The 26486-nt window shown below is 45.2% G+C and overlaps 1 protein-coding gene across 2 annotated transcripts in view; it reads right to left on the bottom strand.

The window, feature by feature from the left end:
* The window catches only part of DOK7 (docking protein 7), a 171234-nt gene that overhangs the window by 10648 nt on the left and 134100 nt on the right, over positions 1-26486 (bottom strand). The window contains exon 10 of one of the 2 annotated variants that reach the window (XM_069744755.1): positions 10481-10633. The exons of the other annotated variant lie outside the window; for it this stretch is intronic. Coding sequence (XP_069600856.1) covers positions 10481-10633 — 153 coding nt within the window. The remainder of the gene's footprint in view (positions 1-10480; positions 10634-26486) is intronic. 2 annotated transcript variants of the gene reach the window in all.

Raw genomic sequence — 26486 nt, 5'->3', positions numbered from 1 at the left:
CCTTAGGTAAGAGCAAGTGCAAAATGAGACAAGTTCCCAGCTTCCTTAAAATGTCTCTAATTTCCTTCCCTCATCTGTACACTTGTGCCATGTTAGAAGGCGTTAATTATATACAGCTCCAACTCGAGAAAATAAAAAAAATTCATTAGAACTTGGAAGGAAATGTAGGCAGCTCGGGAAACCGGGGAGGCTCGGCCAAATGAGAAGACGTTCAATCTTTATTAATTATAATGATTAGAGAATAAATAAACACTATTCCTCATCCCTGTGCCAAGCATTATCCTTCATTACGCTGACGATAACATGTCATCATTCTTAGTTAGATAAATCTCGCCATGTAAATACGACAGGAAATGAAAGGTGAACGCTAATGTGCCCTGGCTGGTTTATTACAAATATTTCTCTCTTTCAGATGGGTGAATAGTGTCCAAAAAATGTTTAATGGACGTGTTTGCAGTCGTCCATTCCATCTATATCAGTGTTTCCCAAACTCCAATCCTCACTGCCCCCAACAGATCATGTTCAGGATTTCCTTAGTATTGCACTACTTGTTTGCAGCAAGGCCACGCACATCTACTTGGCAGGTGACCTGTATATTTGAGGTCATGCGCTTGTCCGCCTCTGGAGAGGCACATGTGTCCAATTTGAGGATTCACAAGTCTGCAGTCACCTAGAATGACAGCAGACTTGGACCCCACGGCCGGACAATCCTTTAATGCGTATGGATCCTTTTATAGTAAGTCTTCCAAACCTATTTTAGAAGCAGTTAGCTCAAGGATGCCATTGACTTCTATGGGGTGAGGTGTGGTGTGTTAGACATCCTAGCCGCCTGATCTTCTGGCAGCGAAGTGCTATAGCAGGTTATGTTTTTGAGCTGGATGAGGCAACGTTCCCACGATGAGCTGTCGGTGAGTTTTTGATGTTGGAGTATTTCTGCACCATATCTGCACCTATTATTTAAATTAGGTTATTGGCGTTTTTTTCATTGCAATTCGGCATGCGTTTTTTTAAACATGCGTTTTTATCATTTGAAAACATGCGTTTTTATCATTTGACGCTGCGCTTTTCGTCTCTGGTGTGTCATTCATTAAATATAGCTGCCTTGTTCTTGAAACTTTTTGGTATTTTGTTTTCACTGAACTCTATTGAGATACGTAGGTGCAAATTATATGCGTTTTTGATGTGGAAACGCACTAAAAACGCACGTGCGTTTCTTACCTGCGGATTTTCTGCATCTAATGCAAGTCTATGGGGAAAATTGCACAGAAAGCTCTGGAGATTGGAAAGAAGAGATTTCAACGGCGGAAGGAATCCCAAATGGACATCAGATGTGGAACATGCCTCTGTGGTAAAGTTTGGGGTAGTGATTATAGCACTTCGGTGCTTGTAAAATGATATTTATTCTAAAAATCCATTGCCAGTACTGATTTTTGCATGCTGGTTGCAAGAAAAATAGCATGATATACCCGAGGAAGACTCTTTTATAGCTGAAGCGCATTATTGATTTTATACATATTTTTCATGCTATTTTTCTTGTAACCAGAATGCAAAAATCATTACTGGCAATGGATTTCAAGAATAAATACAATTTGACAAGCTCGGAAGTGTTATCATCACTACCCCGAACATTTCCCGGACGTATGTTCCACATCTGATGTCCATTTGTGATGGACCTCCAAAATCTCTTCTTTCACATTTCCTCTTGGAGTCGTGAATAGAACAGGACTAACACAACTCCACGCAATTAGGATGGGCGGCAAGCCATGAGGTTGGATCCCAATTATTATCAAATTCCAGCAGAGCGTTGTGCCTATCTTGCACAACTACCACAGTTGAGCACATATACTGTATATATGTATCGCCATTTTTATGTAATTTATTGCGCTTAGGTAGCGCTCTTTTGTTTTTCTCTCCTTTCTTCAGCCTCCTGCAAAATTCTCATATACACCCAAGAAACTGGCATGCTGCAGATTTGAAAAACGCATCATAGTTTCCTCCTACCTCGCTGTTGTGCGTGGCGCTGTTTTTTTCCCCGGCTCGGAACAGTCACAGACCGCTCCTGGTGGGGATTCGGTTGCCTCTGCTGACACCACGGGCATGACATCCATTGACATTCTGATTGACAGTTGTCTCCCCTGTTTGGTAGTGGGAACCTGGCTGTCAATCAGAATGACTTTGGAAGCCCCGTCCTGTCAACAGAGTGGAGCCGAAAAGAAGCCTCCACTCTGTCGATGTGACATCAACAGAGGCAACTGAATCACCGGCAGGAGCGTCTGTCACCGCTCTGTATTGGGGAGAACAGTGCCGTGCACAACAGGCACATCGGTAGCAATTACCTGCCTGTTAGTGCTTAGGCACATTTTTTGTTTTTCATAAAGTCCCGGATATCCCCTTCAAATATTTTGCTGCAGACATTTCTGCATCAAATACATGTCTATAGGCAGGAAAAAGCTCTGCATAAAAAACACTTGTTTTGGGGGTAAAAAATGCTGCAAAAATACTGAAAAAAAATAACATACTGCATATTTGAAAGTGCTTCAAATCTGCAATGAAAAAAATTTGCGACATTTGCATGAGATTTCCAAAACTTCATTCATTTTGCTGGCACAGTAAAACGCTGTGTTATGTTATGGCAAAAATGCATGTAAAAAGTGGGGAATAAAATGCATAACATATGCAACCCTAAAGGATTAAACGCACAGTATTTACTTTCTCCATGTTGAGATCATTGACCTGTATATAACCTTTTCTATAGAGTAAAGGCTACATTCCCAAGCTGTGTTTTTTATGCTGCGTATTTTCGAAAAAAAATGCAAATATCCTATTTTACTTAATTGGTGCATCAAAAACACAAAAGCTCATTGTGGGAACGTAGCCTTAGCGCATCAATACTACGCATCATCCAGACCTTTAGTAGCGATGATGTAGTAATCATCGCTAATACAGGTCTGAATGATGCAATAAAAACGAGGGTAAGCTAGATCCAAAGAGGGCTTGGTATTTGTCTCCACATTGTTTCCATGACCTTTGGACCAATTCACAAATAGTCCTGTACAGGTATTCACCAACCACATGGGTATAGGCCCAACCAAGGCTGGGACCCTTCTCTCCAAGGGCCCAGTGGCCTTAAAAATTAGCAATTTTCTTTAAAAAAACGTATATTAGAGAATTTATATGACCTAAATATTTTCCCTGTAGTCTTGGGACATCCTGAAAGACCGAACCTGTAAGAAACTGCGCGATATGAGAAACAGCCTGTAGAGTCAAAGGGTAATGCACTGGTTAAAATGAGTTAATTCCGCAACACATGTTATCTTGCAAGTATGGATATTAAATGCATACATTAGAACATGCATATTCACGTCTGTAAATCTTATGTTAATGAGCTTCCGTCTTTCTGCACATAATTGACTTTAAGTGAAACTCGCACTCTCCGCTAACTTTATAGCTCTCTTCAAAGGTCAAGGTCAATATAACAAACCATCTGATTAATGTACACTCCTTCATCTGCATAATCTGTCAATTTTAATGGCTCCACTAACAAAAAAGCACAGCGGGAAACCTGGTAATAGATTTCCTCATTGTATTATGCAACGGATCAGAGTAACAGCTGATGTGTGGATTGTTTAATGCTCTGAACACTCCTTGTAGACGTGTTATCTAGAGTTGTTAGTTTGTCAGTCCAAAAGGATAATTTCTAGCTTTTTTTGGATCTTGTGTAATCATGTTGGAAACGTGACGCAACGTAATTAGCTGTGAAGCACAAAAACCAGCGTAATTTTAAATATAATAAAGCATTGGAATAAATCTTTAATCAACAGCATGAAGGGTCTGAGAGGGTTCTCCTTTAGGACCCTCATCTCTTGGTCAGAAGGCCCATTCCGAACTGCGTTACCCAGACCAACCCCATTTAAAAGGTCACCTTGAGTTCTTCAATGAATACAATTGCAAAATACAAATTGCAAAATTCATGTAAAAACTGACAACTTTGCAATCTACCCCTTCTTAGAACTTTCTCCGTTCTCTGGAATGGAGAATTTTTTTAACTTTATAGTGAATAGCTCAATGCGTAGCTTACCGGTCACACTGCTGTTCCGGAACGGAGGGATTTTATTTCTAAAGTGTATAGTGAAGGCCACACTGAGACTACCTAAGTAAGGACCATAAAGCATTTGCAAGTTCTATGCTTTACAGCCTGCTCCTGCCACTCTGAAGCTGGCTGGATCACTAGAAGCTGGCTGGATCGCTAGAAGTTGGCTGGATCGCTAGAAGCTGGCTGGATCTATAGAAGTTGTCTGGATCGCAAGAAGTTGGCTGGATCGCTAGATGCTGGCTGGATCATTAGAAACTGTCTGGATCGCTAGACGCTGGCTGGATCGCTAGAAACTGGCTGGATCGCTAGAAACTGGCTGGATTGTTAGAAACTGGCTGGATCGCTAGAAACTGCCTGGTTCGCTAGAAGCTGGCTGGATCCCTAGAAGCTGTCTGGATTGCTAGAAGCTGGCTGGATTGCTTGAAAACTGGCTGGATCGCTAGAAGCTGGCTGGATCACTAGAAACTGGCAAGCTCGCTAGAAACTGGCTGGATCACTAGACAGTGGCAGGATCGCTAGACGATGGCTGGATTGATAGAAGCCGGCTGGATCTCTAGATGCTGGCTGGATCACTAAAAACTAGCTCGATCGCTAGACGCTGGCTAGATCACTAGACACTAGCTGGATTGCTAGAAACTGGCTGGATCGCTAGAAGCTGGCTAGATTGCTAGACGCTGGCTGGATCACTAGACACTAGCTGGATTGCTAGAAACTGGCTGGATTGTTAGAAGCTGGCTGGATCGCCCTCGTGTTCTAACCAATGCCTGTTCTAGGCCAGGTTTTGCAAGCTCCCGCCTCATTCACCGGTGATTTACAGCACTGGTTAGGGTATCGTCAGAGAGCCGTATAAATTAAACTGAGATTGGGACATAATGCATGGACTGGCTGGCGGCTTCCCTGACCCACGCGTGACAGCTGCATAGAAAAACAAGAAGCTGTCAAGTTCTGATCAGGAGAGCAGCCAGCCAGTCCATGCACAGCTGTCTGACTGCGCCCTTAGCTTGATCCTTCTCTACAGGCAAGTACTCACTCCTGGCAAGCCAGTACTGTCAATAATCAGTGGAGGAGGTGCGGCATGTGAAGCCAGTAGGCGAAACAACACACTGAGCCTCTTGACCATGTCAGGGTTGCATCAAACAGTCTGATTATCTGACTAACAGCGCTGTCAGACGGCCGTATAACAAGAACAACGATCGCATTGTAATCCAATCCTCAGACTGACTGATGGCTCTCCTGACCTGAGAGCGACAGTGTGTATTTCAGTACAGCTGTCACGCTTGGGTCAGGAGAGCCGCTGGCCAGTCCGAGCATTGCGATACGATCGACATCCTTGTTATACGGCCATCTGACTGCGCCCTAAACCCCAGTTTCTGCAGAACAGCAGCAGCAATTACAACTCTAAAGGTGCCAATTTTATAGGGGCAATATCCCCTAATAAGCTATTTGCTGAGTTTATACTGTCAGCATGGGGGCTCAGAATATTTATGTAACATGGATGGACATTGACAACAAAGGGCCCCTGTACAAGAAGTGTGTTTGGACCCCTACAGCAGTTATTCCTATTTTATACATGACATATTATATGTTGCTCACAGGGCACACGTTAGACATATGCCACACATACTCGTTCCCTTATTACACAAGTATATCACTTAGACTTTCAGCACCGGCTGTACACGCCAATGATGAATTAGACACATTCCACACACAGACCACTCACGTTAGAACCTTGGATCACACATGTCACTCATGCTTTACATTCTACTTGCAGCCGCATTATTCATATACAGTGGATATTAAAAGTCTACACACCACTATTGAAATGTCAGGTTTTTGTCAAGTAAAAAAATAATTCCAAGAAGAATCATTTCAGAACTTTCCCACCTTTAATGTCACCCGTCTGTACAATTCAATTGAAAAATAAAGTAAAATATTTTTGGGGTGGAAAAATAAAAATAAAGAATTAATATGTTGTTGCATAAATGTGCACACCCTTACACTAATACGTTGTTTAAATACCCTTTGAGTTTATCACAGCACTCAGTCTTTTTGGGTAGGACTCTATCAGCATGGCACATCTAGAATTGCCAATCTTGGCCCAATTTCCATTGCAGTAGCTCCAAATCTGTCAACTTGCAAGAGCATCTCCTGTACACAGTGCCCTCCTCAGTTCACTCACAGATTTTCAATTAGATTCAGGTATGGGATCTGGCCGAGCCATTCCGAAACTTTGATCTTCTACTGGCAAAACCATTATTTTGTTGGCTTGGAGTTTGCTTAGGGTTGTTGTCTTGCTGAAAGGTGAAATTCCTCTTCAACTTCACCATTTTAGCGGAGGCCTGAAAGTTTTGTGCAAAACTGACTGATATTTACAATCATTCATAATTACCTCAACTTTGACTAAAGCCCCAGTTGCAGATGCCAAAAACAGCCCCAAAGCTGGTGCTGCCTCCTCCATGCTTCACTATGTGTATGATGTTCTTTTTGTGATACACAGTGTTTGCTTTGCTCTAATCATACCATTTGGACTTCTGACCAAATAGTTCAGCCTTGATCTCATCAGACCATAACACGTATTCCCATATGCTTTTGACAGACTTGGATGTAGGTTTTGGCAAAACATAGCCAAATATAGCCGATGTTTGTTTTTTTAAGAAAAGGCTTCCATCTTGCCACCCTACCTCACAAACCAGACATATGAAGAATAGGGAAGATTGATGTCACATGAAGTACACAAACAGTACTTGCCATAAATCCCTGCAGCTCCTGTAATGTTGTTGTTGCCTCCTGGACCAAGTTTTCTCTTTTCTTTTCATACATTTTTGAGAGATATCTAGTTCTAGGTAATTTCACTCGTGTGCCATATTTACACCACTTCTTGATGATCGTCTTCACAGCACTCCACGGTGTATGTAATACCTTGGAAATTTCTTTGTACTCTTCTCCTGACTGATAACTTTCAACAATGAGACACCTTTGCTTTGTTGTAAGCTGTTTACGAGCTAAAACAAAATGCCAGGAAACTCCTACTAGAACAGCTAAACTTTATATAGGGTTAATCAGAATCACTGTAAATGACTACCACTGTGTACTGACTACCATGTAACTTGAGTGTAAATGTGACTGGCTAATTCTGAACACAATCATATCCCCAATTATAAGAGGGTGTTTACACTTATGCAGCCACATAATTTTAGTGTTGTTTTTAGTTAAGCCCTCAAAATGATTTTAGTTTGTTTGTCAAAGGATTTGTACAAATTATTGGTGACATTAAAGGTGGAAAAAGTTCTGAAATGGTATGCCTTGGTATGCCTTTTTCAATGACAAAAACCTGACAGTTTATCATTGATGTTTAGATTTTTTCTGTACAATGTATAGATACATGACACACAGTTTGCACCTATTAAATAAATGAGATACAGCTCTCACTAATTATACTTATTATCTACAGTACAGACCAAAAGTTTGGACACACCTTCTCGTTTAAAGATTTTTCTGTATTTTCATGACTATGAAAATTGTACATTCACACTGAAGGCATCAAAATTATGAATTAACACATGTGGAATTATATACTTAACAAAAAAGTGTGAAACAACTGAAAATGTCTTATATTCTAGGTTCTTCAAAGTAGCCACCTTTTGCTTTGATGACTGCTTTGCACACTCTTGGCATTCTCTTGATGAGCTTCAAGAGGTAGTCACCGGGAATGGTTTTCACTTCACAGGTGTGCCCTGTCAGGTTTAATAAGTGGGATTTCTTGCCTTATAAATGGGGTTGGGACCATCAGTTGGGTTGTGCAGAAGTCTGGTGGATACACAGCTGATAGTCCTACTGAATAGACTGTAAGAATTTGTATTATGGCAAGAAAAAAGCAGCTAAGTAAAGAAAAATGAGTGGCCATCAGTACTTTAAGAAATGATGGTCAGTCAGTCCGAAAAATTGGAAAAACTTTGACAGTGTCCCCAAGTGCAGTGGCAAAAACCATCAAGCGCTACAAAGAAACTGGCTCACATGAGGACCGCCCCAGGAAAGGAAGACCAAGAGTCACCTCTGCTTCTGAGGATAAGTTTATCCAAGTCACCAGCCTCAGAAATCGCAGGTTAACAGCAGCTCAGATTAGAGACCAGGTCAATGCCACATAGAGTTCTAGCAGCAGACACATCTGTACAACAACTGTTAAGAGGAGACTTTGTGCAGCAGGCCTTCATGGTAAAATAGCTGCTAGGAAACCACTGCTAAGGACAGGCAACAAGCAGAAGAGACTTGTTTGGGCTAAAGAACACAAGGATTGGACATTAGACCAGTGGAAATCTGTGCTTTGGTCCGATGAGTCCAAATTTGAGATCTTTCGTTCCAACCACCGTGTCTTTGTGTGACGCAGAAAAGGTGAACGGATGGACTCTACATGCCTGGTTCCCACCGTGAATCATCGAGGAGGAGATGTGATGGTGTGGGGGTGCTTTGCTGGTGACACTGTTGGGAATTTATTCAAAATTGAAGACATACTGAACCAGCATGGCTAACACTGCATCTTGCAGCGACATGCTATTCCATCCAGTTTGCGTTTAGTTGGACCATCATTTATTTTTCAACAGGACAATAACCCCAAACACACCTCTAGGCTGTGTAAGGGCTATTTGACCAAGAAGGAGAGTGATGGGGTGCTATGCCAGATGACCTGGCCTCCACAGTCACCAGACCTGAACCCAATCGAGATGGTTTGGGGTGAGCTGGACCACAGAATGAAGGCAAAAGGGCCAACAAGTGCTAAGCATCTCTGGGAACTCCTTCAAGATTGTTGGAAGACCATTCCCGGTGACTACCTCTTGAAGCTCATCAAGAGAATGCCAAGAGTGTGCAAAGCAGTCATCAAAGCAAAAGGTGGCTACTTTGAGGAACCTGGAATATAAGACATAATTTCAGTTGTTTCACACTTTTTTGTTAAGTATATAATTCCACATGTGTTAATTCATAGTTTTGATGCCTTCAGTGTGAATGTACAATTTTCATAGTCATGAAAATACAGAAAAATCTTTAAATGAGAAGGTGTGTCCAAACTTTTGGTCTGTACTGTACATGTGTTAAAGAGCTCACTTATTGGATAAACGCCAAGCAGCTGTCAGTTATTAGATAAATGTCACACAGTGCTCATTCATAAACCATTTCTAAAATGTCAATGCAGTCTAAGCAGGTTTCAGAAGATCGTGTAGCTGTAGGGCGGTGAGACAGCTGTCAGGCAAAGCCAGACTCTCCACAAAGAAGACAAATATGGTTTATTACCATGTCTGTCTTCCTAATCACAACAGTGAGCAATCACTGACATTGCTTCCTCCTCCAGACCCAGTGTTCATGTGATCTCCAGATGTAGGGAGATAACAGGTGCTACTGTGTCATTGGAGTAAAAGTCAGCTCTGTTATTCAGCCAGGAGGCTGAATTTCCCTTTTAACTATAGCTAATACACCATCCCCAGTTGCAGGGAAAATCAAAAATATAAAGAATACGTTTAAATGCCCCTCAAAAGTCATTTAAGACCTTGGGGGGATGCAGTATATGAAATAAATGAGAAAAATAAATAAGGCAAGGAAAAAAATCATGCATACACGTCACTCACATATTACGTTCTTCACGCGCTACACTTTATGATTTACAAACACCACATGTGAAATTTGTTTGCAATCTGCCAATTTGCATACCATGTATGTTGGTATGTTGTGTTTATGCAACCCTAATCACATGCAAAAAAAAAACTAAGGGAAAAAAATCTACAGGAATAAGGGTATGTTCATACATGATGTTTTTGTTGTGCTTAATTTTGACAAGTTTTAAGAGGGTTTTTTTCCAGCGTTTTTACTTTTGTTTTTATGTATTCATTTTGGTATAATAATGCAGCACGTGCATGAGATTTGTGAGATTTGACACATTTAACTGGTTATGCTGGTACTGTAAAAACAAATATGATGCATACAGATAGCAGGAAAAACATCACGTGTGAACATACCCTAAGTGGCATGCTACTTATTCCCACAGATTTTGGGAATTAGTCCATTGTAGAATAGTCCCGTTGAACCCGCTAATCTTCATAAGGATATAAAATCCAAATTTTAGGGTTGGGTCTATAAATTAGAACTGTGGGATTTCCTATCTACGGTGTTAGAATTTCTTCAGATTTTGGACTTACTATTTAGGGTCTGACTTAATGTAACTGATATAGAATAGAGAAGGCCAGGGGTTATTGCGGAAATGGCACGAGTGCACCACATGTGGCACAGTTAGGTAGCCCTCCAGTATTCTGTATCTTCCCCTGATGATGAAGAAGGTTAACAATTAGTCATGGTCACGGAGACACGTGAAGGATCTGCTCGGATGAGAGTGATGGGTGTTACCTCTTATTCCTGTACTAGGATCTTGACGTTCTAATGCCATGTAATGGAGCTGTTTCTTTGATGTAGGGCTGATAGGAATATTTACATAAGTTGCTGTCTCACTGCGAAGGCGGTCAGAAACCAGTGGCTCGGCTGGATAACCTCCTGCCCCTGCTGACCAGATGAAGCAGACATATTCTCATTAATTCATGCTTGAGCACCAGCGAATGTTAGTGATGAGGACGAGAAACACTACAGCACAAGCTGCAAGACTTCTTACACATGTAATATACTGTAGAACATGTTGGCAGATAGTAAAATGTATTCCGTAGCACCATGTCACCATAGTCATACATAGTGAAATTTTCGGTCACAGTCATATATTCCACCTGGTGTGAGTTTGAGTTTTCCATCTATCTTTTACATTTTTTGCTTTCCAGTTTCGCTATAATTGACTATAAGGCAAATGCCTTTGGGCAAGATCAGTAAACTAGGCACAGATCAAAAAATTTACTTATCACCAGTGTCGACTTCTGGTTTCTTGGATCTGCCAGCGGAGATGATCCTCACCTCCTAGGAACATATCCACATTTCATTTCCTTCTAACCTTTGTTCTTACCATGTTATACACATCATCAGGAAGATCTAATATTTTATTTGTGATCATCCGAATAAAAAATAGACCCTAGTGGCAAGTGATTGTCTCCAAGGTTCTCTCCAAATGGAGTTGTCTTCTGCTGGTCCATTATTAGGGCAGAGTCTGGACCCACTGATCCTCTAGTATTCACGTGGGATAGTCTAACCCTTCATCCCACTGACCTTTGTGAGATCTCTTACCAAGAAGGTATTCCATTTTCGATAAGACCATTGCCTTTAGTTCCTACAATATGTGCAAATTATATATTACTGGGTCCAACAGAAATGCTTTTGCTAGACCGATCATTAAACTTGGACATAAATATTTGCAGGATTCTGGTTCAGCAGCCACGTTGTTTGTTCTTTACCTTTGAACCAAAGTTCCGAGAATCTCCTACTCCCCATGACATCCTTGGTGCCCCTTATAAGCAGTAATCCCTGAAGATGCCGTGATGTTGTGGTGTGATGCAAGCATGACATCTCAGGTGCTTACTAATCAGAAGCGTAGCTTTTTGCTCAACTTTAATATTCATACATACGATGGGTATTGATATATAGTTGGTCTAGCCTAGTGAAAAAAATAAAGGCCGATTCATCAAACTGTTTTACGCCAGATTTCTGATGTAAAATACTTTGAAAAGCTTGTCTTTTGGCTTTTTATCGTGGCTTTTGGCTTTTTCACATGGGCTAAGCATGGGTAGGACAGGGTGTGGTGGCGCTTGCCCGCTGAATTCATCAACAGCTATGCCACTAAACATACCCTATGACAGAAATGTGTCTCTATGCAATAGGGTAGATGGCTCACCCTTAATAGGTGGTATGAATTAGTGTAGGGTGCTAGTTCCTTTGGAGCCATCCCCTGAGATCCTATAGATCCGCAAAAATTTAAAGAAGGAACTGCACACCATAAAGATGCAGAGAATTTATTCAGAATATGTCATATCCATACATCACACCACAGTCAGTATAAAAAATGTACCATTTCTGGTAAGTACCCTTCATCAGACGGTAAATACCTTCCATCAGAATACTTGGTCCTGGTTTGTCTTTTCGCTATAGGGAAACCCATCTCACATCCTGTACCTTTCAAATTGTGAGAGCAATTACCACTACGGACGTATCTGATGAAGGGTATTTACGTTACTTTTTTTTTGTACTGACTGGAATAGCATTTCTGGAGAGGCGCGCCACTGAGAAGATGCGCCGCTAAGTGGAATGTTCCTCTTAATGAATTGGGTGCATCTTATCCCATCATGCCTGTTCATGAGAAGTAGAGAGTACAACGCCAATCTTAGTAAATTGGCTCCTGCATGTTTTCGAAGTCATTTTAATTTTATTCGACATCATCACCTTTTAACATCTATACGTTTATACATTTTATGCATCAATGAAAAAGTTATTATAATTCTAAATAAATAAATTGAAAAAAAAATGTTATCCCCTTCTGCAAAACCACGACTCCGCAGCATCAATTTCCATCTCTTTTTTTTGTTGTAAATTTTGGTAATTTCATAATTTTTAAGTTTAGAAAAGAGATAATAATCAGATGGCGCCAAAACAGGAGAACAATCTCCTATTCGGTTCCTTTGAGTTTTTACAGGGCAATAAGAGACTTGTGGGCAGCGCATTATCCTGCAAGGACAAGAGGCCTTTGGAAAAGTTTCTGCCAAAATTCCAATCTGCATCTGACAGGGTTAAGTTTTCTTAATCACAATTTTAAATTGGCAGCACCTTTTCTGTTAAAACTCAGCACATTCACTTGTTAAAGTTAATACATCTTTCCATAGCAACGGGATTTATTTGTGTCTGTTAGAAAGATTCAAGGCCTGCTATGTATCACTGCCTTCTCATCTGTAAAAATACGACATTTTACCTGCAGAATATATTTACTGATTTCCATTAAAAGCTTATTCCCAAAATATCTATTTATCCCCTATCTACAGGATAAGGGATAACTTGCGGATCATTGGGCTCTGACCATTGGAACCCCAGCGATATTAAGCATGGGGCTCTGCAACCCTGAGAACGGCGCTATGTAGCCCTATCCTTCATTCATTGTCTATGAGGCTGTCGAAAGCAGAGTTCAGCTATATCCATTAGTCCCATAGACAATGAATGGAGCAGAAGCCATGCATGCGCACCACTGCTCCGGTCAGGTCACAAATGTAGAGCACCATTCACGAGATTATTGGGGGTCACAATGATTGGAACACCATCAATCAGAATGTTATTCTCTAAACTTGATTTTTTCGGGGAACTTACCCTTCTGGAAAAGTTGCTAGGATGAGGGATTGACTTGTGGTGAAATGCATAAAGGTAAAAAGATTCAGCAATATAGTCATATGGGGTTATCCAGCTACAAAATTATTATTTCATGTGCTTAGAGAAGATCTTTCACCAGATTTCAAAACCAGATTTTAAACCCAAGGTGTATTTATTTTTAAATTTTATTTAATGACTATATAATCCTGATATAAAGAAGAGCATTGTAGAATTCCAATGAGATCTCAGCAGCATGAAGGACACTGAGGAGCTGCCAATCAGACTAGGTGGGAGGAAGATACAGTAGTAGGAAGGAGGAACAATAAGGACCTGCCAATCAGACTAGGTGGGGGAGATACAGAAGCAGAAAGGAGGAACACTAAGGAGCTACCAATCAGACTAGGTGGGGGAGATACAGAAGCAGAAAGGAGCAACAATAAAGAGCTGCCAATCAGACTAGGTGGGGGAGATACAGTAGCAGAAAGGAGGAACACTAAGGAGCTGCCAATCAGACTAGGTGGGGGAGATACAGAAGTAGAAAGGAGGAACACTAAGGAGCTGCCAATCAGACTAGGTGGGGGAGATACAGAAGCAGAAAGGAGCAACAATAAGGAGGTGCCAATCAGACTAGGTGGGGGAGATACAGTAGCAGGAAGGAGGAACACTAAGGAGCTGCCAATCAGACTAGGTGGGGGAGATACAGAAGCAGAAAGGAGGAACACTAAGGAGCTGCCAATCAGACTAGCTGGGAGGAAGATACAGTAGTAGGAAGGAGGAACAATAAGGACCTGCCAATCAGACTAGGTAGGGGAGATACAGAAGCAGAAAGGAGCAACAATAAGGAGCTACCAATCAGACTAGGTGGGGGAGATACAGAAGCAGAAAGGAGCAACAATAAGGAGCTGCCAATCAGACTAGGTGGGGGAGATACAGTAGCAGGAAGGAGGAACACTAAGGAGCTGCCAATAAGACTAGGTGGGGGAGATACAGAAGCAGAAAGGAGGAACACTAAGGAGCTGCCAATCAGACTAGGTGGGGGAGATACAGAAGCAGAAAGGAGGAACACTAAGGAGCTACCAATCAGACTAGGTGGGGGAGATACAGAAGCAGAAAGGAGCAACAATAAGGAGCTGCCAATCAGACTAGGTGGGGGAGATACAGTAGCAGGAAGAAGGAACACTAAGGAGCTGCCAATCAGACTAGGTGGGGGAGATACAGAAGCAGAAAGGAGGAACACTAAGGAGCTGCCAATCAGACTAGGTGGGGGAGATACAGAAGTAGAAAGGAGGAACACTAAGGAGCTGCCAATCAGACTAGGTAGGGGAGATACAGAAGCAGAAAGGAGCAACAATAAGGAGCTGCCAATCAGACTAGGTGGGGGAGATACAGTAGCAGGAAGGAGGAACACTAAGGAGCTGCCAATCAGACTAGGTGGGGGAGATACAGAAGCAGAAAGGAGGAACACTAAGGAGCTACCAATCAGACTAGGTGGGGGAGATACAGAAGCAGAAAGGAGCAACAATAAGGAGGTGCCAATCAGACTAGGTGGGGGAGATACAGTAGCAGGAAGGAGGAACACTAAGGAGCTGCCAATCAGACTAGGTGGGGGAGATACAGAAGCAGAAAGGAGGAACACTAAGGAGCTGCCAATCAGACTAGGTAGGGGAGATACAGAAGCAGAAAGGAGCAACAATAAGGAGCTGCCAATCAGACTAGGTGGGGGAGATACAGTAGCAGGAAGGAGGAACACTAAGGAGCTGCCAATCAGACTAGGTGGGGGAGATACAGAAACAGAAAGGAGGAACACTAAGGAGCTACCAATCAGACTAGGTGGGGGAGATACAGAAGTAGAAAGGAGGAACACTAAGGAGCTGCCAATCAGACTAGGTGGGGGAGGTACAGAAGCAGAAAGGAGCAACAATAAGGAGCTGCCAATCAGACTAGGTGGGAGGAAGATACAGTAGTAGGAAGGAGGAACAATAAGGACCTGCCAATCAGACTAGGTAGGGGAGATACAGAAGCAGAAAGGAGCAACAATAAGGAGCTACCAATCAGACTAGGTGGGGGAGATACAGAAGCAGAAAGGAGCAACAATAAGGAGCTGCCAATCAGACTAGGTGGGGGAGATACAGTAGCAGAAAGGAGGAACACTAAGGAGCTGCCAATCAGACTAGGTGGGGGAGATACAGAAGTAGAAAGGAGGAACACTAAGGAGCTGCCAATCAGACTAGGTGGGGGAGATACAGAAGCAGAAAGGAGCAACAATAAGGAGGTGCCAATCAGACTAGGTGGGGGAGATACAGTAGCAGGAAGGAGGAACACTAAGGAGCTGCCAATCAGACTAGGTGGGGGAGATACAGAAGCAGAAAGGAGGAACACTAAGGAGCTGCCAATCAGACTAGCTGGGAGGAAGATACAGTAGTAGGAAGGAGGAACAATAAGGACCTGCCAATCAGACTAGGTAGGGGAGATACAGAAGCAGAAAGGAGCAACAATAAGGAGCTACCAATCAGACTAGGTGGGGGAGATACAGAAGCAGAAAGGAGCAACAATAAGGAGCTGCCAATCAGACTAGGTGGGGGAGATACAGTAGCAGGAAGGAGGAACACTAAGGAGCTGCCAATCAGACTAGGTGGGGGAGATACAGAAGCAGAAAGGAGGAACACTAAGGAGCTGCCAATCAGACTAGGTGGGGGAGATACAGAAGCAGAAAGGAGGAACACTAAGGAGCTGCCAATCAGACTAGGTAGGGGAGATACAGAAGCAGAAAGGAGCAACAATAAGGAGCTACCAATCAGACTAGGTGGGGGAGATACAGAAGCAGAAAGGAGCAACAATAAGGAGCTGCCAATCAGACTAGGTGGGGGAGATACAGTAGCAGGAAGGAGGAACACTAAGGAGCTGCCAATAAGACTAGGTGGGGGAGATACAGAAGCAGAAAGGAGGAACACTAAGGAGCTGCCAATCAGACTAGGTGGGGGAGATACAGAAGCAGAAAGGAGGAACACTAAGGAGCTACCAATCAGACTAGGTGGGGGAGATACAGAAGCAGAAAGGAGCAACAATAAGGAGCTGCCAATCAGACTAGGTGGGGGAGATACAGTAGCAGGAAGAAGGAACACTAAGGAGCTGCCAATCAGACTAGGTGGGGGAGATACAGAAGCAGAAAGGAGGAACACTAAGGAGCTGCCAATCAGACTAGGTGGGGGAGATACAGAAGTAGAAAGGAGGAACACTAAGGAGCTGCCAATCAGACTAGGTAGGGGAGATACAGAAGCAGAAAGGAGCAACAATAAGGAGCTGCCAATCAGACTAGGTGGGGGAGATACAGTAGCAGGAAGGAGGAACACTAAGGAGCTGCCAATCAGACTAGGTGGGGGAGATACAGAAGCAGAAAGGAGGAACACTAAGGAGCTACCAATCAGACTAGGTGGGGGAGATACAGAAGCAGAAAGGAGCAACAATAAGGAGGTGCCAATCAGACTAGGTGGGGGAGATACAGTAGCAGGAAGGAGGAACACTAAGGAGCTGCCAATCAGACTAGGTGGGGGAGATACAGAAGCAGAAAGGAGGAACACTAAGGAGCTGCCAATCAGACTAGGTAGGGGAGATACAGAAGCAGAAAGGAGCAACAATAAGGAGCTGCCAATCAGACTAGGTGGGGGAGATACAGTAGCAGGAAGGAGGAACACTAAGGAGCTGCCAATCAGACTAGGTGGGGGAGATACAGAAACAGAAAGGAGGAACACTAAGGAGCTACCAATCAGACTAGGTGGGGGAGATACAGAAGTAGAAAGGAGGAACACTAAGGAGCTGCCAATCAGACTAGGTGGGGGAGGTACAGAAGCAGAAAGGAGCAACAATAAGGAGCTGCCAATCAGACTAGGTGGGAGGAAGATACAGTAGTAGGAAGGAGGAACAATAAGGACCTGCCAATCAGACTAGGTAGGGGAGATACAGAAGCAGAAAGGAGCAACAATAAGGAGCTACCAATCAGACTAGGTGGGGGAGATACAGAAGCAGAAAGGAGCAACAATAAGGAGCTGCCAATCAGACTAGGTGGGGGAGATACAGTAGCAGAAAGGAGGAACACTAAGGAGCTGCCAATCAGACTAGGTGGGGGAGATACAGAAGTAGAAAGGAGGAACACTAAGGAGCTGCCAATCAGACTAGGTGGGGGAGATACAGAAGCAGAAAGGAGCAACAATAAGGAGGTGCCAATCAGACTAGGTGGGGGAGATACAGTAGCAGGAAGGAGGAACACTAAGGAGCTGCCAATCAGACTAGGTGGGGGAGATACAGAAGCAGAAAGGAGGAACACTAAGGAGCTGCCAATCAGACTAGCTGGGAGGAAGATACAGTAGTAGGAAGGAGGAACAATAAGGACCTGCCAATCAGACTAGGTAGGGGAGATACAGAAGCAGAAAGGAGCAACAATAAGGAGCTACCAATCAGACTAGGTGGGGGAGATACAGAAGCAGAAAGGAGCAACAATAAGGAGCTGCCAATCAGACTAGGTGGGGGAGATACAGTAGCAGGAAGGAGGAACACTAAGGAGCTGCCAATCAGACTAGGTGGGGGAGATACAGAAGCAGAAAGGAGGAACACTAAGGAGCTGCCAATCAGACTAGGTGGGGGAGATACAGAAGCAGAAAGGAGGAACACTAAGGAGCTACCAATCAGACTAGGTGGGGGAGATACAGAAGCAGAAAGGAGCAACAATAAGGAGCTGCCAATCAGACTAGGTGGGGGAGATACAGTAGCAGGAAGAAGGAACACTAAGGAGCTGCCAATCAGACTAGGTGGGGGAGATACAGAAGCAGAAAGGAGGAACACTAAGGAGCTGCCAATCAGACTAGGTAGGGGAGATACAGAAGCAGAAAGGAGCAACAATAAGGAGCTGCCAATCAGACTAGGTGGGGGAGATACAGTAGCAGGAAGGAGGAACACTAAGGAGCTGCCAATCAGACTAGGTGGGGGAGATACAGAAGCAGAAAGGAGGAACATTAAGGAGCTACCAATCAGACTAGGTGGGGGAGATACAGAAGCAGAAAGGAGCAACAATAAGGAGGTGCCAATCAGACTAGGTGGGGGAGATACAGTAGCAGGAAGGAGGAACACTAAGGAGCTGCCAATCAGACTAGGTGGGGGAGATACAGAAGCAGAAAGGAGGAACACTAAGGAGCTGCCAATCAGACTAGGTAGGGGAGATACAGAAGCAGAAAGGAGCAACAATAAGGAGCTGCCAATCAGACTAGGTGGGGGAGATACAGTAGCAGGAAGGAGGAACACTAAGGAGCTGCCAATCAGACTAGGTGGGGGAGATAAAGAAACAGAAAGGAGGAACACTAAGGAGCTACCAATCAGACTAGGTGGGGGAGATACAGAAGTAGAAAGGAGGAACACTAAGGAGCTGCCAATCAGACTAGGTGGGGGAGATACAGAAGCAGAAAGGAGCAACAATAAGGAGCTGCCAATCAGACTAGGTGGGGGAGATACAGTAGCAGGAAGGAGGAACACTAAGGAGCTGCCAATCAGACTAGGTGGGGGAGATACAGAAGCAGAAAGGAGGAACACTAAGGAGCTGCCAATCAGACTAGGTGGGGGAGATACAGAAGTAGAAAGGAGGAACACTAAGGAGCTGCCAATCAGACTAGGTGGGGGAGATACAGAAGCAGAAAGGAGCAACAATAAGGAGGTGCCAATCAGACTAGGTGGGGGAGATACAGTAGCAGGAAGGAGGAACACTAAGGAGCTGCCAATCAGACTAGGTGGGGGAGATACAGAAGCAGAAAGGAGGAACACTAAGGAGCTGCCAATCAGACTAGGTAGGGGAGATACAGAAGCAGAAAGGAGCAACAATAAGGAGCTACCAATCAGACTAGGTGGGGGAGATACAGAAGCAGAAAGGAGCAACAATAAGGAGCTGCCAATCAGACTAGGTGGGGGAGATACAGTAGCAGGAAGGAGGAACACTAAGGAGCTGCCAATAAGACTAGGTGGGGGAGATACAGAAGCAGAAAGGAGGAACACTAAGGAGCTGCCAATCAGACTAGGTGGGGGAGATACAGAAGCAGAAAGGAGGAACACTAAGGAGCTACCAATCAGACTAGGTGGGGGAGATACAGAAGCAGAAAGGAGCAACAATAAGGAGCTGCCAATCAGACTAGGTGGGGGAGATACAGTAGCAGGAAGAAGGAACACTAAGGAGCTGCCAATCAGACTAGGTGGGGGAGATACAGAAGCAGAAAGGAGGAACACTAAGGAGCTGCCAATCAGACTAGGTGGGGGAGATACAGAAGTAGAAAGGAGGAACACTAAGGAGCTGCCAATCAGACTAGGTAGGGGAGATACAGAAGCAGAAAGGAGCAACAATAAGGAGCTGCCAATCAGACTAGGTGGGGGAGATACAGTAGCAGGAAGGAGGAACACTAAGGAGCTGCCAATCAGACTAGGTGGGGGAGATACAGAAGCAGAAAGGAGGAACACTAAGGAGCTACCAATCAGACTAGGTGGGGGAGATACAGAAGCAGAAAGGAGCAACAATAAGGAGGTGCCAATCAGACTAGGTGGGGGAGATACAGTAGCAGGAAGGAGGAACACTAAGGAGCTGCCAATCAGACTAGGTGGGGGAGATACAGAAGCAGAAAGGAGGAACACTAAGGAGCTGCCAATCAGACTAGGTAGGGGAGATACAGAAGCAGAAAGGAGCAACAATAAGGAGCTGCCAATCAGACTAGGTGGGGGAGATACAGTAGCAGGAAGGAGGAACACTAAGGAGCTGCCAATCAGACTAGGTGGGGGAGATACAGAAACAGAAAGGAGGAACACTAAGGAGCTACCAATCAGACTAGGTGGGGGAGATACAGAAGTAGAAAGGAGGAACACTAAGGAGCTGCCAATCAGACTAGGTGGGGGAGGTACAGAAGCAGAAAGGAGGAACACTAAGGAGCTGCCAATCAGACTAGGTAGGGGAGATACAGAAGCAGAAAGGAGCAACAATAAGGAGCTGCCAATCAGACTAGGTGGGGGAGATACAGTAGCAGGAAGGAGGAACACTAAGGAGCTGCCAATCAGACTAGGTGGGGGAGATACAGAAACAGAAAGGAGGAACACTAAGGAGCTACCAATCAGACTAGGTGGGGGAGATACAGAAGTAGAAAGGAGGAACACTAAGGAGCTGCCAATCAGACTAGGTGGGGGAGGTACAGAAGCAGAAAGGAGCAACAATAAGGAGCTGCCAATCAGACTAGGTGGGAGGAAGATACAGTAGTAGGAAGGAGGAACAATAAGGACCTGCCAATCAGACTAGGTAGGGGAGATACAGAAGCAGAAAGGAGCAACAATAAGGAGCTACCAATCAGACTAGGTGGGGGAGATACAGAAGCAGAAAGGAGCAACAATAAGGAGCTGCCAATCAGACTAGGTGGGGGAGATACAGTAGCAGAAAGGAGGAACACTAAGGAGCTGCCAATCAGACTAGGTGGGGGAGATACAGAAGCAGAAAGGAGGAACACTAAGGAGCTGCCAATCAGACTAGGTGGGGGAGATACAGAAGCAGAAAGGAGCAACAATAAGGAGGTGCCAATCAGACTAGGTGGGGGAGATACAGTAGCAGGAAGGAGGAACACTAAGGAGCTGCCAATCAGACTAGGTGGGGGAGATACAGAAGCAGAAAGGAGGAACACTAAGGAGCTGCCAATCAGACTAGCTGGGAGGAAGATACAGTAGTAGGAAGGAGGAACAATAAGGACCTGCCAATCAGACTAGGTAGGGGAGATACAGAAGCAGAAAGGAGCAACAATAAGGAGCTACCAATCAGACTAGGTGGGGGAGATACAGAAGCAGAAAGGAGCAACAATAAGGAGCTGCCAATCAGACTAGGTGGGGGAGATACAGTAGCAGGAAGGAGGAACACTAAGGAGCTGCCAATCAGACTAGGTGGGGGAGATACAGAAGCAGAAAGGAGGAACACTAAGGAGCTGCCAATCAGACTAGGTGGGGGAGATACAGAAGCAGAAAGGAGGAACACTAAGGAGCTACCAATCAGACTAGGTGGGGGAGATACAGAAGCAGAAAGGAGCAACAATAAGGAGCTGCCAATCAGACTAGGTGGGGGAGATACAGTAGCAGGAAGAAGGAACACTAAGGAGCTGCCAATCAGACTAGGTGGGGGAGATACAGAAGCAGAAAGGAGGAACACTAAGGAGCTGCCAATCAGACTAGGTAGGGGAGATACAGAAGCAGAAAGGAGCAACAATAAGGAGCTGCCAATCAGACTAGGTGGGGGAGATACAGTAGCAGGAAGGAGGAACACTAAGGAGCTGCCAATCAGACTAGGTGGGGGAGATACAGAAGCAGAAAGGAGGAACATTAAGGAGCTACCAATCAGACTAGGTGGGGGAGATACAGAAGCAGAAAGGAGCAACAATAAGGAGGTGCCAATCAGACTAGGTGGGGGAGATACAGTAGCAGGAAGGAGGAACACTAAGGAGCTGCCAATCAGACTAGGTGGGGGAGATACAGAAGCAGAAAGGAGGAACACTAAGGAGCTGCCAATCAGACTAGGTAGGGGAGATACAGAAGCAGAAAGGAGCAACAATAAGGAGCTGCCAATCAGACTAGGTGGGGGAGATACAGTAGCAGGAAGGAGGAACACTAAGGAGCTGCCAATCAGACTAGGTGGGGGAGATAAAGAAACAGAAAGGAGGAACACTAAGGAGCTACCAATCAGACTAGGTGGGGGAGATACAGAAGTAGAAAGGAGGAACACTAAGGAGCTGCCAATCAGACTAGGTGGGGGAGATACAGAAGCAGAAAGGAGCAACAATAAGGAGCTGCCAATCAGACTAGGTGGGGGAGATACAGTAGCAGGAAGGAGGAACACTAAGGAGCTGCCAATCAGACTAGGTGGGGGAGATACAGAAGCAGAAAGGAGGAACACTAAGGAGCTGCCAATCAGACTAGGTGGGGGAGATACAGAAGTAGAAAGGAGGAACACTAAGGAGCTGCCAATCAGACTAGGTGGGGGAGATACAGAAGCAGAAAGGAGCAACAATAAGGAGGTGCCAATCAGACTAGGTGGGGGAGATACAGTAGCAGGAAGGAGGAACACTAAGGAGCTGCCAATCAGACTAGGTGGGGGAGATACAGAAGCAGAAAGGAGGAACACTAAGGAGCTGCCAATCAGACTAGGTAGGGGAGATACAGAAGCAGAAAGGAGCAACAATAAGGAGCTGCCAATCAGACTAGGTGGGGGAGATACAGTAGCAGGAAGGAGGAACACTAAGGAGCTGCCAATCAGACTAGGTGGGGGAGATACAGAAGCAGAAAGGAGGAACACTAAGGAGCTACCAATCAGACTAGGTGGGGGAGATACAGAAGCAGAAAGGAGCAACAATAAGGAGGTGCCAATCAGACTAGGTGGGGGAGATACAGTAGCAGGAAGGAGGAACACTAAGGAGCTGCCAATCAGACTAGGTGGGGGAGATACAGAAGCAGAAAGGAGGAACACTAAGGAGCTGCCAATCAGACTAGGTAGGGGAGATACAGAAGCAGAAAGGAGCAACAATAAGGAGCTGCCAATCAGACTAGGTGGGGGAGATACAGTAGCAGGAAGGAGAAACACTAAGGAGCTGCCAATCAGACTAGGTGGGGGAGATACAGAAGCAGAAAGGAGGAACACTAAGGAGCTACCAATCAGACTAGGTGGGGGAGATACAGAAGTAGAAAGGAGGAACACTAAGGAGCTGCCAATCAGACTAGGTGGGGGAGATACAGAAGCAGAAAGGAGCAACAATAAGGAGCTGCCAATCAGACTAGGTGGGGGAGATACAGTAGCAGGAAGGAGGAACACTAAGGAGCTGCCAATCAGACTAGGTGGGGGAGATACAGAAGCAGAAAGGAGGAACACTAAGGAGCTGCCAATCAGACTAGGTGGGGGAGATACAGAAGTAGAAAGGAGGAACACTAAGGAGCTGCCAATCAGACTAGGTGGGGGAGATACAGAAGTAGAAAGGAGGAACACTAAGGAGCTGCCAATCAGACTAGGTGGGGGAGATACAGAAGCAGAAAGGAGCAACAATAAGGAGGTGCCAATCAGACTAGGTGGGGGAGATACAGTAGCAGGAAGGAGGAACACTAAGGAGCTGCCAATCAGACTAGGTGGGGGAGATACAGAAGCAGAAAGGAGGAACACTAAGGAGCTGCCAATCAGACTAAGTAGGGGAGATACAGAAGCAGAAAGGAGCAACAATAAGGAGCTGCCAATCAGACTAGGTGGGGGAGATACAGTAACAGGAAGGAGGAACACTAAGGAGCTGCCAATCAGACTAGGTGGGGGAGATACAGAAGCAGAAAGGAGGAACACTAAGGAGCTACCAATCAGACTAGGTGGGGAGATACAGAAGTAGAAAGGAGGAACACTAAGGAGCTGCCAATCAGACTAGGTGGGGGAGATACAGAAGCAGAAAGGAGCAACAATAAGGAGGTGCCAATCAGACTAGGTGGGGGAGATACAGTAGCAGGAAGGAGGAACACTAAGGAGCTGCCAATCAGACTAGGAGGGGGAGATACATTAGCAGGAAGGAGGAACACTAAGGAGCTGCCAATCAGACTAGGTGGGGGAGATACAGAAGCAGAAAGGAGGAACACTAAGGAGCTACCAATCAGACTAGGTGGGGGAGATACAGAAGCAGAAAGGAGCAACAATAAGGAGCTGCCAATCAGACTAGGTGGGGGAGATACAGTAGCAGGAAGGAGGAACACTAAGGAGCTGCCAATCAGACTAGGTGGGGGAGATACAGAAGCAGAAAGGAGGAACACTAAGGAGCTGCCAATCAGACTAAGTAGGGGAGATACAGAAGCAGAAAGGAGCAACAATAAGGAGCTGCCAATCAGACTAGGTGGGGGAGATACAGTAGCAGGAAGGAGGAACACTAAGGAGCTGCCAATCAGACTAGGTGGGGGAGATACAGAAGCAGAAAGGAGGAACACTAAGGAGCTACCAATCAGACTAGGTGGGGGAGATACAGAAGTAGAAAGGAGGAACACTAAGGAGCTGCCAATCAGACTAGGTGGGGGAGATACAGAAGCAGAAAGGAGCAACAATAAGGAGGTGCCAATCAGACTAGGTGGGGGAGATACAGTAGGAGGAAGGAGGAACACTAAGGAGCTGCCATTCAGACTAGGAGGGGGAGATACATTAGCAGGAAGGAGGAACACTAAGGAGCTGCCAATCAGACTAGGTGGGGGAGATACAGAAGCAGAAAGGAGGAACACTAAGGAGCTACCAATCAGACTAGGTGGGGGAGATACAGAAGCAGAAAGGAGCAACAATAAGGAGCTGCCAATCAGACTAGGTGGGGGAGATACAGTAGCAGGAAGGAGGAACACTAAGGAGCTGCCAATCAGACTAGGAGGGGGAGATACAGTAGCAGGAAGGAGGAACACTAAGGAGCTGCCAATCAGACTAGGTGGGGGAGATACAGTAGCAGGAAGGAGGAACACTAAGGAGCTGCCAATCAGACTAGGAGGGGGAGATACATTAGCAGGAAGGAGGAACACTGAGGATCTGCCAATCAGACTAGGTGGGGGAGATACAGAAGCAGAAAGGAGGAACAATAAGGAGCTGCCAATCAGACTAGGTGGGGGAGATACAGAAGCAGGAAGGAGGAACACTAAGGAGCTACCAATCAGACTAGGTGGGGGAGATACAGAAGCAGAAAGGAGGAACACTAAGGAGCTACCAATCAGACTAGATGGGAGAGATACAGAAGCAGGAAGGAGGAACACTAAGGAGCTGCCAATCAAACTTGGTGGGGGAGATACAGAAGCAGAAAGGAGGAACACTAAGGAGCTGCCAATCAGACTAGGTGGGGGAGATACAGAAGCAGAAAGGAGCAACAGTAAGGAGGTGCCAATCAGACTAGGTGGGGGAGATACAGTAGCAGGAAGGAGGAACACTAAGGAGCTGCCAATCAGACTAGGTGGGGGAGATACAGAAGCAGAAAGGAGGAACACTAAGGAGCTACCAATCAGACTAGGTGGGGGAGATACAGAAGCAGAAAGGAGGAACACTAAGGAGCTACCAATCAGACTAGGTGGGGGAGATACAGAAGCAGAAAGGAGCAACAATGAGGAGCTGCCAATCAGACTAGGTGGGGGAGATACAGTAGCAGGAAGGAGGAACACTAAGGAGCTGCCAATCAGACTAGGAGGGGGAGGTACATTAGCAGGAAGGAGGAACACTAAGGAGCTGCCAATCAGACTAGGTGGGGGAGATACAGAAGCAGAAAGGAGGAACACTAAGGAGCTACCAATCAGACTAGGTGGGGGAGATACAGAAGCAGAAAGGATCAACAATAAGGAGCTGCCAATCAGACTAGGTGGGGGAGATACAGTAGCAGGAAGGAGAAACACTAAGGAGCTGCCAATCAGACTAGGAGGGGGAGATACAGTAGCAGGAAGGAGGAACACTAAGGAGCTGCCAATCAGACTAGGTGGTGGAGATACAGTAGCAGGAAGGAGGAACACTAAGGAGCTACCAATCAGACTAGGGTGCGGGAGATACAGAAGCAGAAAGGAGGAACACTAAGGAGCTGCCAATCAAACTAGGTGGGGGAGATACAGAAGCAGAAAGGAGGAACACTAAGGAGCTGCCAATCAGACTAGGAGAGATACAGTAGCAGGAAGGAGGAACACTAAGGAGCTGCCAATCAGACTAGGTGGGGAAGATAAAGTAGTAGGAAGGAGGAACAATAAGGAGCTGCCAATCAGACAAGGTAGGGAAGATACAGAAGCAGAAAGGAGGAACACTAAGGAGCTGCCAATCAGACTAGATGGGAGAGATACAGAAGCAGGAAGGAGGAACACTAAGGAGCTGCCAATCAGACTAGATGGGAGGAGATACAGAAGCAGGAAGGAGGAACACTAAGGAGCTGCCAATGAGACTAGATGGGAGGAGATACAGAAGCAGAAAGTAGGAAAAATAAGGAGCTGCCAATCAGACTAGGTGGGAGAGATACAGTAGCAGAAAGTAGGAACAATAAGGAGCTACCAATCAGACTAGGTGGGGGAGATACAGAAGCAGGAAGGAGGAACACTAAGGAGCTGCCAATCAGACTAGGTG

This window comes from Ranitomeya imitator, chromosome 1 (genome assembly GCF_032444005.1).
Source record: "Ranitomeya imitator isolate aRanImi1 chromosome 1, aRanImi1.pri, whole genome shotgun sequence".
Taxonomy (NCBI): Eukaryota; Metazoa; Chordata; class Amphibia; order Anura; family Dendrobatidae; genus Ranitomeya; species Ranitomeya imitator.
Note: the sequence above shows the minus strand (reverse complement) of the source record. Positions and strands in the feature narration are given on the sequence as shown.